This window comes from Dermacentor silvarum, chromosome 9 (genome assembly GCF_013339745.2).
Source record: "Dermacentor silvarum isolate Dsil-2018 chromosome 9, BIME_Dsil_1.4, whole genome shotgun sequence".
NCBI classification, from domain to species: domain Eukaryota; kingdom Metazoa; phylum Arthropoda; class Arachnida; order Ixodida; family Ixodidae; genus Dermacentor; species Dermacentor silvarum.
The window spans coordinates 121,453,457-121,469,391 of record NC_051162.1 but is presented as its reverse complement, the minus strand read 5'-3'; the positions used below and the strand labels follow the sequence as shown (position 1 = coordinate 121,469,391).

General features: G+C 45.5%; 1 protein-coding gene across 3 annotated transcripts in view; it reads right to left on the bottom strand.

Moving 5' to 3' along the window:
• Positions 1-1,937: 1,937 nt before the first annotated feature.
• LOC119464206 (tuftelin-interacting protein 11) overlaps positions 1,938-15,935 on the bottom strand; it is a 37,963-nt gene continuing 23,965 nt past the window's right edge. For 2 of the 3 annotated variants that reach the window (XM_037725072.2, XM_037725075.2), the window contains 5 exons: positions 15,056-15,106; positions 9,264-9,470; positions 6,626-6,801; positions 5,426-5,500; positions 1,938-3,267 (listed from right to left, as the gene is read on the bottom strand). In XM_037725072.2, the coding sequence (XP_037581000.1) occupies positions 3,094-3,267; positions 5,426-5,500; positions 6,626-6,801; positions 9,264-9,470; positions 15,056-15,106 (683 nt within the window). In that variant the 3' untranslated portion in view covers positions 1,938-3,093. The remainder of the gene's footprint in view (positions 3,268-5,425; positions 5,501-6,625; positions 6,802-9,263; positions 9,471-15,055; positions 15,107-15,935) is intronic. The other variant, XM_037725074.2, reaches the window with a different exon arrangement.

Sequence of the window (15,935 nt, the reverse complement as noted above, 5' to 3'; positions counted from 1 at the left end):
AACTGCTTGCCGGAAGGGACGCATGACCCAACACACGGCTACTCGGCATGACCTCCGAGATTTACAACTGCGCACCCGTGCAATCTCGGAGGCCACACTGCTGCGTAGCGTAGATACCGCGGCCGCCGCCCAGACGCTTGGACTACCGCGTACTCTGATTGGTCTCCGTGGTTATCCAGGCGTGGTGATGCGAGCCAGCCTGGGCTACCTGTGCGTTCGGCGCCCGCGGCATGCTGTGTTTTGCGTCACAGTGATACCGCCAGGTGTATCGCATCGTCTGCTTAGGTGCAGCTATTTTAAAGGGTGCTAAAAAAAAAAATACACAATTACCAGCTATGCGGCTTTGCTAAGATTGGTTCAGTGGTATTATATACTAATCATTTATAACAAATTTAGTCAAAAAGTTTTGTTGCAAATGGCTTTTAATGAATATACCAGTAGTCAAACCTCGATACAACGAAATTAGCAGTCTAACGAACTATTTTCTTTCCCGATCTTAGTTTCATTGACAACCTTGTACATTTTTCGCGATTTAAGTAAGGTACTAATTTCGTGACACGGTTAGATTTAATTAAGTTTTCAGCCAGTTCAAGCATGTACATTGGGGCCTGCAAGGCTGGTAAATCTAGCAAAAAGCTATAAAAATGTCGGCCGGGGCAAAAGTTATTTGCAGGTGTCTTTCCGCATTAAAAGTTACAGCGGCAAATCCGCGACGCGGTATGCGGACAACACCGCTGCGCCATTTGTCACGTTGGAAGCAACTAGCGGAGCACGGGGCAGCTTGGAGAAACACGAGAGCTGACGATTCCATCAGCGCAAGGAAGATGCGGTGGCGGTTAACTCGCAGTTAGAGTTACTGTATAACAGTGTATATGCTCATATACAGTAACTCTACTCGCAGTAACGGTGATCAAGCACGCGCGAAGGAGGCAGGGGTCAGGATATGTGCGTTTATCTGCCCTCTCCCCTAACGCGCGCGTCTCCTCCTCTACCCTTGCCGTGGCTGCCCATACGTCCATACGACGGCCAAGCACCCGATCTTGGAAGGAGGTGCAGAGGGCGAGCCGTGATGGCTGCCGCATTGATGCGCATTATGTTCCCGCGCGTCTAGTGTTGGCGGTCGCGTAATCTCAAGTTTCCAAGACACGGTGCGAAGCGTTCGCTCGCGTATTGCGACGAGTGTTCGTGGTCGTCGAGTGAGATCTGTTCATGTTTGCCTGAGCACGCGTCACTGATAAAAACTAAGAACCTTACTTCGATGTGGTTATCTTCGCTATCGCTACGCTTTTCTGGTGAAACCGCGACACTTTTTTTTTCTAAAGACGAATATCCATTTCTTTTCACACATTTGTTTTTAATTTGTGGCTGAGGGCACTAAGCACGGTCAGCCAAGGCGTCCAAGATTTACAGAACCGTGCGACGCAACACACCCAAATCTCAGACTCCTTGAGCCACACGCCGACGCATTGCTCCCGGCTCGAACTGCACCGCACGCGCTGGCGCCCATAACCACGCTATTATGGTCCGACCTTCTTATTTGTTTATAAGTGCTTACTGACGAGGTATTATCACCCGGGATTGTTCTGAGAATTAGTGGAGATATTTTTACTTTTGAAACTTTACAACCTCGACTTAATTAAATAAGCGATTTGCCAAAGTTTTTCATTGCAAGTACAACTTAGTTATATCAAGGTTTGACTGTAATTGGAATGGTGTTTAGTTCTTTAATTTTTTGTATGCCAGCGTCGCCATGCACTTTTGGGGCCCCTTCAACCACGGGCACTACTACGCTGCAACTCATAGTGAACGCGACTGTACATTAAATCTAACCATTCCTAAAGCGCTGCATTTACAACCACTTAAACTTGCTAGACCAATCTCTTAAAAAAAAGCTGTCTTAACCAATTCCCACATTATGCAAAATAAAAAGGCAACAATGCACCAAGGAAAATATTTATTTACAGGGAGCTCAGCAAGAGACACAAAGGACTGCATTACAAAAATGATGGCAATCCAAGCACTCTGCGACACAACCAGAAGTCACACCATCATGTCCAGCACATTCAGTAAGAGAGCTGTCGAACATCATGACATTTAAAAAATGAAACAAATGATAACTGCTTTATGTACACGCGTAGTAGTTTATCTATTACGGCCATAAGCACAAAATGTTTGGTGCAGTTGATATGAGAGGATTTCCATCATTATGTTAGAAATAGATAAGGGGTGACCAGAGTTTATGCCACAGTAAAACCCCTGTTGGGAAACAAGTACAATCACAACTCGGAACATAATTTTAATCTCCGATTATCAGCATAGCATCCCACAGAGGCAAGTCTCTCAATGTGTGGGAATACCTGCAGCATCATTCAGTGCCTACTGCAGGTGAAACCTCTGCCTACCTATCATCAGAAATGATCCAGAAAGTTTGTCACTAACACTTTGTGACATCCTGACACTGAGATGAGAGAACTTTAGCCAAATCATGACAATATGCAACAAGATAATTGTAAGAGGCACGGACTTTTTGACGCTGCAGATGGTGCAAGAATAAGAGTACTACACAAGTACTGTCACAAACATGTTGCAAGTCGTTCATTACAAGTGACATGTGACAGTGTCTTGCCAATTAGTCAGTTTCAGGCAAATAATAATGCTATGTGACAAAGTGGACAGAAGAATGATTTTCTACTTATATGCTGCAGGTGAAACATAAATGTGACAGTAAAACCCCTACCGTCACAAATGTGTCACGACCTTGCCACCAGCAGCACTCAAAGCGGGATCGTAATGTTGTCAATTAGCTAAATTCAGCCAAATGATTGGAGTGGGTAGCCAAGCAAATGCTTTCACCATCTGTGAATTTTTTATCCCGCTTGAAGCTATGGAAGAATCAAGACTGTCAAGCCTGTATGTCACAAGGCTTTGTTGCTGGCAGCACTCAAGCCAGTGCTGGTCTTGGCGAGCATCCTACTGCCGCTGCGTAATGAAAGCTAGCACCAAAGAATGGCCTTCGTTCCATTCAATCCCAAGCTATCAACTGCTGCAACACCAGTGCATCATGATCGTGACATGAAGGGATGCTTGTTAGGGTCAACCCGCCATGTCCAGCAGAGACTGGAGGGATGTTGGCACCCACGTTTTGCCGTTGAACACGAAGATGACATTTCGATCGAGGTACAGCATTACGTGACCGAGCCGGTAAACTTGTTTGCCCTCTTGGAATCGGTGTGCCATGGGAACAAACAGCAGGTTCTTCTCCTGGGCCTGCAAGTTTCATGCACAAAGATGTGATCCCCCATTCAGCTCACAATAAATGGCAAAAGAATGCCACTCAATTATTAAAAACAGCTAGACATCAAAACCCGAGCTAATAAACTATGCTAGGAGCATGGTTGGACCATTTCATGCAAGAAAACAGTAAAAAAATCGCTGGTGCAGCAAAAGGATAAAGCTGAATAAATGCTGAAAAGAAGCAATTCTCCACAGCTATGTACCATCCAAAGCAAAATAAATAAATAACTCAGTTCAAAGGTGTGCAGGGGCGTGGAACGGCTCGAATTTCTTTTTTTCTTTTCAAGGAGTTCGCATTCCATTCCCTTTCTGCATGGACACCCAGTAGCCAGATTTCATCGTTATAACCGATAATGCGGCATGCGGGCATTGTAGTAAGCGGGTTATTTCACCATAGAAAACATACAAAAATTGACGGTGCAGCCGCTTCTCATTGTTATAACCGATATATTGTTAAAACTGGTATCGTTATAAGTGGGTTCGACAGTATGCCTAATGCGCTGCTGTTTCCTTCTGCAGGCGGTGTGAAGTGAGCGTCGTCATGTTTTGCTATGGCAGCATCATACTCGGGCGTTGCACACCAGCTCTACAGTCAAACCTCGATATAATGAAATTGTACTTGCATCGAAAAACTTCGTTATATTGAGAATTTCGTTATATCAAGGTTTCGTTGATTCAATAGAACTAAGATGGGGAACTAGAAATAGTTCGTTACATCGCAAATTTCGTTAAATCGAGGTTCGTTATAGTATCAAGGTTTGACTGTATTTCGATTTGGTTCCGCGTTGCCATCTTACAACACTGCACAATAGGAAAACACAACAGCGACATGCATCGGTGTCTTGTGCCTCAATGATTCACGCCGAGTGGCTACGTCGAAACTTCCCACCAAAATGCCCTACTTGAAGAAGCGGAAGGGTGAACTTGAGGCGTGCAAACGTAAGCTTGTCAAAGCAGCAAAAACGACGACGTGCGACTCGGGCCACTCGGGTCCGACCAGTTCGGCGTGTGTCGACATCTTGTGCTACGATTCGCGCAGCGCTTCGCATTACGTAAGTGCCAACTACAGTTGAGTCCGTCAAACTTTTTAATGACTTCGAACTGTACATTTTCCCGGTTCGTGCGTTTTCTCGCATTTTTTCCTAGAACATATGAACGAGGTGCTGCTGTATACGCTCATAATAAATATAGGGATAGCAAAGGCATTTTCGTGTCGGATGCAGTGAGGTTTGACTGTATATGAAAGTGCATGCTTAGCTTTGCATGGTCCTGTATTTACTGCAGGCTGCAGTTTGGCTTGCCAGTAAAACAGTGTCATCATCATCAGCCTATATTTATGTCCACTGCAGGACGAAGGCCTATCCCTGCGATCTCCGATTACCCTGTCTTGCGCTAGCTGATTCCAACTTGCGCCTGTAAATTTCCTAACTTCATCACCCCACCTAGTTTTCTGCCGTCTTTGACTGCGCTTCCCTTCTCTTGGTATCCATTCTGTAACTCTAATGGTCCACCGGTTATCCATCCTACGCATTACATGACCTGCCCAGCTCCATTTTTTTTTCTCTTAATGTCAACTAGAATATCGGCTATCCCCGTTTGCTCTCTGATCCACACCACTCTCTTCCTGTCGAGACAGAAGACAGTGTAGGGGTGTGCGAATGTCCAAAACTTCCCGATAACGAATTGAATGTTGCCCTAAGCAATTGGATATTCAAATAACATAATCACTATTCATATACACGAGGTTTCGTAGTGGAGCACGCTAAGCCGCTCAAGGAACCAGACATTTCTGTCTAAACTAGAACTCGCCAATGAGCTCTAAGTATGTAAATAAACTGCTTACTTCCTCGTAATACTCCGTTTTTGCTTTCAATGAGTAAAGCTTCATAATGTGTAATGCAATCACAGAAACTTGCAAACGTTGTGAAATGACTAGGATATGAAAATCATTTTATATTCATAGTGAATACGGCTTGTTCATTATTCGACAACTATTAGAAAAATATTCGATTTGATTCGCTTCTGGCATTACTCGATTCACATTCAATTCAGTCTCGAAAGTTAGTATTCACACAACCCTAAAACAGTATGACACAGTGTAAATGATGTGATCAAGGTAACGTGGCCTTACTCTTTGCTCGATCAGCTCTTTGAAGGTCATCTGTGCATTGGCCGGAGTGGTGGAGCTTCGTATCGTCTGCATGTGCTGCAAAATGACAAGAAGGTGAGTGTGACGCATTCCAGGTGACAAATGCAGATGACTCTCTGATTTATTAAAAGTTGAAAATGTGAAGTTGCTTTGACATTTCTTCTGTATACATTGCAATGCATGGCCAGGCACATTAAATGAACTGACAGTATCACTCACAACACTTTCAGTTTGTAAACGGGATTTTTCAAGACACTTCTTCATCTGATCTAATCTCGGTAAAGTTCATTGCAACAAATATTTAGCAGAATCGTGGCCAAAAAAGAAAAGTGGCAATAAACTTGTATAGGCATTTTTAAAAAATTTTTCTTTGCAATTTGCGGTATGCGTATTGCATTTACTTGTGCTGACATCTTTTTTAGCATTTTCCGACCTTAAATGAGGCAGGTTTATAGCTTACTGACTGAAGCCTTGAACTGTGCTCAGACTGCTATGCAGAATAACATAACCACTGGTAGCAAACTATGAACCCCTTTAATCAATCGTCCTCATGGCTTCTGCTGCCCTCATCATTTGACGAGCTCGCCCCATTGGCAGCGTCCCAAAGCTCATTATACTCCAAGCCGTCCATGATGTTTTGAGGCTCTTGTCACCATCAAGCTCTTGACGAAGGTTTCATTCAGTATTAAGGCTGCACTTTTCGCAGAGATGCCCTCTTCATTCGCCCGAAAGCACGATGCAGCTGAATGAGCCACAGCACAGCAGATGGCGTGCTGGATTCACGCTGCACATAGAGGATGCCGCAAGATCCAGCAAGATACGGTCATTCTCTATCATACGGTGATGATGCCATCGTTGACAGTACAGCAACTATAGTGGCACCGAGCAGCAGGCTTGTAGACATTAACCAGCACGTGGCATGGTTTCCGAGATCATGTGGTGTGGGCTTGCCCGATCTCGGATGCCATGCACGCATGTGTGAAACTTTTCTTTCAAAAAATTTTTGCTCTGAACTGGCAGTGTGGGCCTTACACGAGTAAATACGGTATCTTGACATTTGTGAAACCCTGTGTTCAAGATTAGCACCATGGTAATCTAAGTAGAGCCACAGTCCTGTCTGAGAACAGCCCAAAAACAGTAAGGAACTTCCACGGATTGAAGCAGCCACTGCGAAACACTCACGCTGTATTCTGGTCGTCCGCCCACGGTTTCTTGAGGCATGTGCGGTGGCGGCGGTGGTGCTGGCCTGTATCCCAACAGCCCTGGCGGAGCCTGCTGCCCGCCTCCAGGACCAGGTAGTGCCACCGGCAGGCCCGACACGGAACGATTCATCATGTCCAGCGCCATTTTGAATTGCTCTGCACCAAACAGCGCCATAGGACAAAGGCTCCAACAATTTCGGGTCGACGACAGTCAACATTTTGCAGTTATATAGCCTTGAATGCCAACTGTAGTTCGCTGTAACCACTACCAATACTGTGCAGAAAGAATATAGGCCAAAGCAAGAAGAAAAAGAATTGTCACATTATGTAACAACTGTGAAAAGAAAACATACACTCACCAATACGGAAGTTCTAAACTGGGCTAGTTACCGTTCGACATGGTGAACAGTGCTGACAAGGGGACATGTGATATACCGTATTGATTCGAATATAAGGCGAGGTTTTTTCCCAGAATTTTTAGCCTCGAAGCAGCACAAATTTCACCTTACAGTGCGGCTTTACGGCAGCACGCACGGTGGTGCTGTGAAGCCACACTAAAAGAAAAATTCGCATATAACCTGCATTCCGCGTGTTAAAGCTCCCCCCCCCCCCCCATTTCATGGTTGCCATTTCGCATTTTGGCTGTGTCAGTAATTCAGGCGATCCCAGCCGAGTCTCGATAATCCGCCGACTACTCTGTATCGCCTTACACTGGTGTGCATACTCAAGTTTTCTTTCTTGGGTCCCCCCAATTGCACCCTCACCTTATAATCGAATAAATACGGTACGAACAAGACAGTCATGATGACAGTTATTTGTTTTGTTGTTGGCACCGATGCAATCTAGGAGGTCACCACACTCAACTTCGCCAGACACACAGTACACAGCATTAGGAGAGAGAAGTGGATGCACTGGTACTTAGCACCGTCGCATGTAGCTGCTAGCAAGCAGCTGCTCGCCAAGGCCATCGCACTTCTCTCTCTGACTGCTTTACAACGTGCAGGCAGGCACAGCTATTCGACCCCTGCTGCGCAATGGCGCTTTGGATGCAAGAATTATGAATGGCTGCGCCGAACAAGTACTTTACACCGCAGGAAGCTGTTCAATCGGTGCACAGTGGTCAAGTACATTTTGGTTTCGGAGACAGATCTGATTCGTCATATATATATATATATTGACAGGATAATTTCACTTCATTAAAACAAGGTTTCAAATATTCGAGGACACCTAAGCCCTTCTTGTGAGTTGTGAATGCAAAAGCATTAATGTCCACTTGAATGCTGCTGAGTGGTCCTTTGAGTTATGAACTCCTTAGGGGCAAGCAAGCGCCTTGAGACTCTTGGCGCGTTTTGATTTGGCCTTACCGAGGCGCAGTTAGAACGCAGGCGAGAGCTCGCGCGGTCAAGGAAGGCGTGGGTCATACAGGCTAGCGACAGCGAGGGTGATTTGGCGTCTAGGCGATGCCCTCTCCTTTCACGCAATACCGTAGTAGCAGGTGTGCCCTTTCACCCGTTCTATTCTGTCGAGGCCTGAGCCAGCAAGCGCGAGCCAGCGTCGCAGCCAATGGGAAGTTACTTTTTCGCTCAATGGGCCATTTGACGCTTTCGCATCAACAGCATTCATTGTATCCAGTTTCGTTACGAGGTTCGAGTGTATTAATCCAATGTTATTTTGGAAACATTGCGTAACATAATGGATAGATATAATGTGGTTACTGATTTATCCATCGACACTGCCATCAATTTCAAATGACATTCTCCTTTCCCGTGTAATAGCGCACCGACAAAGTGACATCTCGCTGCGGCGAAGTGCACTCACTCAATGTGTCACTAAATTTGGCCGCCTGACTGGGAGTCAGTGCTGAAACTGCAAGCCAAGTTACACTATTCAAACAAATTCCACAAGCCCCAAGTTCTCCAAAATGTTGAATTCAAGAAATTTGTGAGCGTGTTCCTATTCTGCATTGATAAGCATATCTTTGCTCTTATACAACTGCAGAATTTCTTACAATATTACCCGGAGGTAAAATTGGCCCAGCACCACCTTTGTATGCTTTGAAATGCCAAGAGGTAGTGGCTTCGGATTGGCATCATTCTCAGAGAGCCGTGACACCTTAAAGGTGTACCTGGCTATCATTATTCTGTCTGTCGCAACGGTTCAATCTCTAGTAAAACAGAGCATAAATAGTTGTTCTTTCTTTAATATTACACCAAAATATTTTTCTTCAATACTGAGAATTTGTGTCTGGATGTGCGATTATACGAAACGCAAGAAGTACAGGTGGGCTGCTGAAGTTAAAGAGATGCAAAGGTCTACACTTGATGTGCGACAGTTTGTCGTCAGCTTTTGTTTTTCCTAGCTTGCTTATGTGCAGTAAGAGAGTAAACTTCATTGAAAGATATATTACGGGTGAATGAAAACTTGTATGAAGATTTTACATTACCAAGGCCAAGCCACGTTCAAAGCAAAGCCTCGCACACCCACAGACCGGCATTCCCAAGACGGCACTGCGCCCGTTAGGAAACTCACATAGACGGTGGCGTCAGATTTCTCTCCAGGTAATATTGTAAAAATATTTATGTTCACAATGGTGCAAACAGGAAGAGTCGCCGACTGACCGCGCACGCTGGGTTGCTGGAGCAAGGAGTCAGAGAAGAGGGACTTCCATCCCGTGTACCACTTGGAGATCTCCTGGTAGTTTGGGTTGTGTTGCAGCCAGCCCGCCAGCACCTGGAGCCACTGGGGAAAGAAGGTCTTCTCCAGGAGGGTGGCCATGCTGGACGCCGGGCAGAGGTCCTCCCACGCCATCACCCACTGCCAGACGTCTGCACAATGACGGAAGGAGAGTGACTGATTTACTAACTGATAAACGAATAGACAGATAGATCTCGTCCTGAAGCAGTGGAGGGCTACAGATCAGGTCTGATAACCTAACTCCTCATCCCGTTAACTGCCGATGACAAGATAGCCCGCCATCACATCGAGCGTCCTTTGGCGCCGATGACGAGTTAACTCGTCGTGAATTTGTGGCAATTTTTGCACATGTGCATGTGTTCAGTTTCTTGTAATCTTGACAAGAAAATAATACGCATTCCGCCAATTTTTTTGCTCTTCCACAAATTTTTCAGAATTTGTCACGGCAGTTAAGGGGTTAAAGAAGCAATGATGCATATTTTCGTAGTTGTACAAATTCTACCAGGTGCTTTTCGCAAGTAATAGGATGACGCTCTGTAGGTAAGAATGCTGGCAAATATTTTATTTCTAGTTGATACTAAAGTAATCTCGAAATTCAGGACCCTGTGTCACCAACATTAGTGTGACATTGCGACGCAGAGGAAAATTTGCCAACGATGTACAACATTACGGCTAAGTATGACAGCGTTGCTCATAAAGAAAAGAAAAAAAATAACAAGAGTGCTGCACGCATGTCTTCTGGTTGCGCTCATGTGTGATAGCTAGAGAAATTATGGGAATGCAGCCCTGAGAAGGTACAAAAGTACAAAATTAGCGTAGATTGCACTGGAGGTGCAATGCTAAAGAGACAGCAGAGCTGATGGGCACCTAGCTAGTTCTGGCTTCTGGGCTAGGCTAAGCACTACCAAGTCATTTCCAGCATTCTCTGGAATTTATTGATTATTGATCAATTATCGATTAGCCATTGATTGGCTATTCATTGGCTATTGCAAGGTATTCGCCACGTACTTGGGCTAGGCTAAGTACTACCAAGTCATCCCCAGCATTTTCCGGAATTTATTGATTATTGATCGATTATCGATTAGCTATCAATTGGCTATCGATGACTGACTAAGCTTAAGTAGTCCCAACCATGCTTAGCTAGACTTAGCCAGTTCAGCTTTGATAGTTCCCAGGGGTATGTGCCATTGCGCTTGGACCCTTTGTGCACTACCGCCAGGATCGGCCCACATTTTCTGTTTAAGCGTCACGGACTTACGGTCGGCTTAAACAGCTCCGCTGTTAACAAAAAGGCATTTTGCATTTCAGCCTTGTTGAAATGTGACCTCTGTGGCTGGGGGTTGTACCTGCGACATTACAGAACTTTACGGTACAGTGCTCTAGTCACCGAGATGGGTGAAGGGAAAAGTGGAGTTAAAGTCACAGGTAAGGGCATCGGTAAAAGTCAAAGTGATGGACGGAAATCTGCATTGTTTGGGATGCAAGAGTTTCGTTCGAAATCAATGTAATTGCAATCAGATATTGCAACATTAGCAGGCCATTAGCAGGAAGAAAAGGGATAGCAGCAGCTTGTTATACGTACTTTTACATTTCTTCAATACATATCATAAAAATTATGAAGGGTAACTAAAGCAAGAAAGGATGCCACTGTTAGCCTCTGCAAGCTGCTCCCTCGATTTGCGTCTAAGTTTGTGGCTCCGGCTACAACTTACTGCAATAGTTATTTTGTAACCTTGGGCTCTATTCTTGGCACGCATGGCAGCTGCACGGCCGCCGCTATCCGCCATGTTGACTCTGATTGGCTGACGAGAGGTCAGGTGTTTTGAAATTTGTACCAGGAAACGGAAGTTTAGCAAAACGCAATTTTGCGTTTTCATCAAAATGACGAAACGTGACATAGAGCTACACATTTTATCGACTAAACTTTTTTAATGTTCTTGGCAGCTATATTGCGACTTTAGTGCTTTAAGAAGAAAGTGGACGGTAGCGTGCAGAAGCCCATGCAATGCATCTGCAATTTCGTGAATATGTGTTGGCGTTGCTGATCAGCTAGCTGATTGGCTGAAAGAATATGCAGTGAGTCACAGGAAGGGCGGTTTCATAAATGTCAATTTGACGGTGTGTGATGTTGCGCTGGGCTGCCATTGCAGATATTTTCTGCCATAATTTGTGGTGCGATGAGCCGCGCGAATTATGCTAATGAGCGGCCATATGCAATGTCGGCAGAGAGGCATGCGTGTCGTCGCATTTTCCCCGTTGTTTGTGGCCGTGAGAATCTTTTGTTCATAACGTGTGCTCATAGCATTTGCACCGCTCTCGGATGGTGTTGGCATTTGTGTTTTGGGACATATTTTTTTAACAGAAGTGACACAGGTTGAGCATTACAAACCTTCTACGACGTTTTGCACTTTTCACTACTGCGTTTGTAATCTGATCAAGATTAATGACTTTTCGCGTCATCAGAGGTTATGACAACGAACTTTTTAATTTATAAATAGTAATGTATGCAAGGCAGCGCCTCGAAGTTTAGGCATGTGGTGCGAGTAAACAGCAGCAAAGTGAGCAAGAGATGGTAGTGCTGGCGCTTACGTCGCGCGAGCAGATACATGTGGCGCACGCCACACTATCGATGATACTTGGCCGCTTCGCAGCCAGACGAGTCGAGTTGAGTCACTTGTGTTTCACGAGATAACGATAACGCGGCCTAGAGCATGCGCTCATCGCCACTGGTAGGTCGCGTATGTTGTCCCAAGGTAGAAAACAAGTGCGTTTGTGCTAATATACAATGACTCATTCCGTTACCCATGGACATGCATCCTAGCTAATGAAGCAGACAACGACCTGTACGCAGCAGACGACAGAAGCGAGAGATGCTTTTGAAGAAATAAGCCTCCGCTTTGAGCTAGCTGCTTTATTTTTACTGAGGAGTAAAACTATTTTGTTTTATAAAGAACGTTAAGTTTCTTAGGCAAAACGTCAAGTTTGCGTCAAGTTACGAAAGCAAATCGGGGCCATCAGTGCCATTTTGTAAGCGTCGCCCCTACATCACGCCTCGAAGAAAATGGCGGAATGTTCAGAATTGAGCCCCTTTTTTTGTAAGTTTAAGCTGCACAAGCTGTTCACAGTGACACAGAGGTTCTAGTTTGGCAGCTTTCTACAACTTCTTTTCCCGACCTTGCTTTAATGCTATAGGTAGTGTACCCTTCCAGATCAAGGTGGCATAGCCTTACTATTTACGATATAGAGGCGTATATTCCCTCCCACTAAAATAGCTTTATCGTCCCATTAGCTTGGAGTGTTCCTGTACCGTAAAATTCCGAGCAAGCGCCCCCATCCGAGCAAGCGCCCCCCACCCTAGTTTGGGCAACTTGAAATTGCCGCCCTTTTCCGAACAAGCGCCCCCCCCCCCCCCTCCCGCCCACACAACACTGGCGCCACCACACAACACCTGGCGCTCTCTCTTCATCTCTATAACCATCTAGCCATTGCTCTACCGTAGCCATAGGCATTAGGCTTGGCTTGCGTGAACCCGTGAACGTCGTCAGTCGCCATTTGTTCATTGTGGTCAGCTTGCTGGTGATGCGCTCCTACATGGTTGCGAAGAAAATTGAGGTGGTGCAGTGGCATCGCCAAGCTGGACGAAATGTGCACGAGACTTCGCGGCACTTCAACATCGATCGGAAGCGGATCCGCGAGTGGGATGGCAAGTTCGAAAGCTTTCTGCTACAAAACTTCGGCAAGTCGAAGTTACAACGCAAGCTGAGCAACGGTGCTCCATTGTTTAGTGAGGAGGTAGACGACGCCCTGTTCGAGTTTTTTGAGCACGAGCGAAGTGCCGGACGCGCTGTTAGTAATAGGCTGCTGGCAGAAGAGGCTTTGCGTATAGCCAGGAGCCTGCAGCTAGGAAACTTTCACGCTTCAACCCATTATATTGCCAGGTGGAAGCAGCGTTTTAGCATCTCCATGCGACAGGCAACAAATGAAAGCCAGAAGACGCCAGATGACTACGCAGAAGCAGCGCGTGCCTTTCGGTCATCCGTGAACGAGCTGCGATTGCATCACGGCTATACTCCATTTAATATGGCCAACATGGACCAGACAATGGTCCGCATGGACTGTCCGGCTTCCCGAACGAACAACATCATCGGGGAAAGTTCGGTACGGATCACCAATACTGGTTGTGCCCGGCGAGGTTTCACAGTTTCACTGACTGCCTGCGCATCGGGCCACAAACTCCCGGCCTTCGTCATTTTGAAGGAGCCGAGCGGCAAGATTCCGACCAAGGCTTTTATGAAGCTTCGTATGCCAGGTGGGTTTCTCTCTCTTTTTTTAATCGTGGGGTAGCGAGATTGCGCTAATCGCCTTTTTTTTTCTTGTAGCAAATGTCCATGTGACTGCGTCCAAGAACGGGTGGATGACCTCCGACAAGTTCCAAGAGTGGCTGTCGAGGGTTTGGGGCCCTAACACCGACGATGTGAGGCGGTTGCTGGTGCTAGACCAAGCGCCTATTCATAAGACGCAGGCAGCAAGGGATGCTTTGGAGGAGCGGGAGACGGATGTTGCATACGTGCCGGCTGGCTGCACGAGCATACTGCAGCCGGCGGACGTGTATTGGAACCAGCCGTTCAAAGCCAACCTTCGCAGGAGCTGGGAGGAGTTCATGCGCAGGGCAGAAAAAACTCCGAAAGGAAATCTGCAGAAGCCGTCGCGTCAAACGTCCTGAATTTCGTGGCTGCGGCATGGGAAGCTGTGCCAGAGAAAACCGTTGCCCAGAGCTTCAAGGGCTGCGGTATATCGAACTTGCTGGATAGCTCAGAGGAAGGTTGTTTACATGGCCGGCTGTCAGACGTTGGCGCCGTTCCTCCGGAACATCACGATGGGCTGCAGGCCGAATGCTGCAGCCTGTTTTTCAATACAGACTCCGAGGAGTCCTTTGATGGATTTGATAGTGATTAAAGTTGTGCTCAAATAAAGTTTTTGATCATTCTATGCTTCGCTATGACCCGCGTTTATCAATTTCTTTAGAAGAAAAAAAAAAAGAAAAATACTTCCGCCGCCATTTTGAATTTTGCAGCAAGTCCGAGCAAGCGCCCCCCCTCCTTTAACTTGGTCATTATCGCTAACTCCAGGGGGGGTGCTTGCTCGGAATTTTACGGTAGGTACATTCCACACACTCTTACCACTAGTACGATGCTGCTTACAATAGCATAAATCCCAGCTTTGTGGCAATGGTAATACAGTCGCACCTAAACACAATGAACACAGAACATGCAGCAAACGTAAAACGTTTCTCGCTGATATTTCAGTTATAACGAATATAGGAGATAACAAAGGTATTCTTGTGTTGGATAAGATTTCATCACGACGAGGTTAAACTGGACTAGGTTAGTAGAAATGTGCTTGCGCTGGAACTCTTTATCACTACTGTTAGTGTTTAACATGCGTTACAAGAGCTGCAAAAAACATTTAAAAGAGAACCTCCTTGCTGATACTTGAAGCAATGGATGGACATAGCAGACACCATCCAAAATAAAGTAAAATGTAATAATAAAAAAGAAACTAAGGCTATAATAGGAGATAAAAACATTGCATGCTTACTGTTTAATTATAGTAATCATCATAAAGCTATTCCCATGAAAACAGCATCAGAGCTTGCGCAAAACAGCGGTACCAGTGCGTGCACAACATAGTAGTCCCACAAACAGTTATTCCATACCATGCTGGCACTTATCCATAAATGGATAGGGACTTCTTTGGCCACGAGGATCTGTGAACAGGTTGTTAACAAGGTTGTTAGCAGAAGTAATGTCAATAATGCCCGTAAGCATCATAAAGAAAGAAAGAAAATAAATTTAACATGCTAAACCCTTGGGTTAGATATTGACTCACTGTCGACAAGTGTGACACCAGGGGGAATGTACAGATGTCCTGGGCATACTCTCAAATTTCTCTCGTACTTTTTGTTATTTTGTACGGTTGCGAACAGGTAATTCAAACATGCTTGATTATTCAGACAACTTCACAGCACCGCGAATTCTGTTAACTATCAAAATATCGGTAGAGGTTTAAAGAATAACACGTTCACTACGGCAGCACTTTTGGAAGTCCGGATTCCTGTGCGTGATGACCCACCGGTGGATCACCAGAGAGTTGCACTCCTTGGAAACTTCTTCAATGTGCAGAGATATAATGGCATGGCACGTCATACCAGACGCAAACAGAATTGTTCTTCTCCGTTTATTTCTAGCAAAGATGCCGCTTGCACACTGCAGAAAAGCCCTGCACAGCTGCACAGGGGGAATACTGTGGTGACTAACTCGAGATCCATGTCACAGTGAACGTGTTAATTTGCAATAGACAAATGTAATGTTCAATAGCTTGGTAAGGGAACAATAGTTTGTGATTGGCAGTAAGCCTCTTGAAGCTATGCAGTGGTATGTCTATCTAGGCCAAGTACTGCCAGGGAAACAAGAATAAAATTTGCAGACAAATAAAAATGGGTTGGAGTGCATGTGGCAGGCATTCTGAAGTCATAAGTGGAAGCTTACCATTAAACTTGAAATAAAATGATACAATCATTACATTCTGCTAGCACT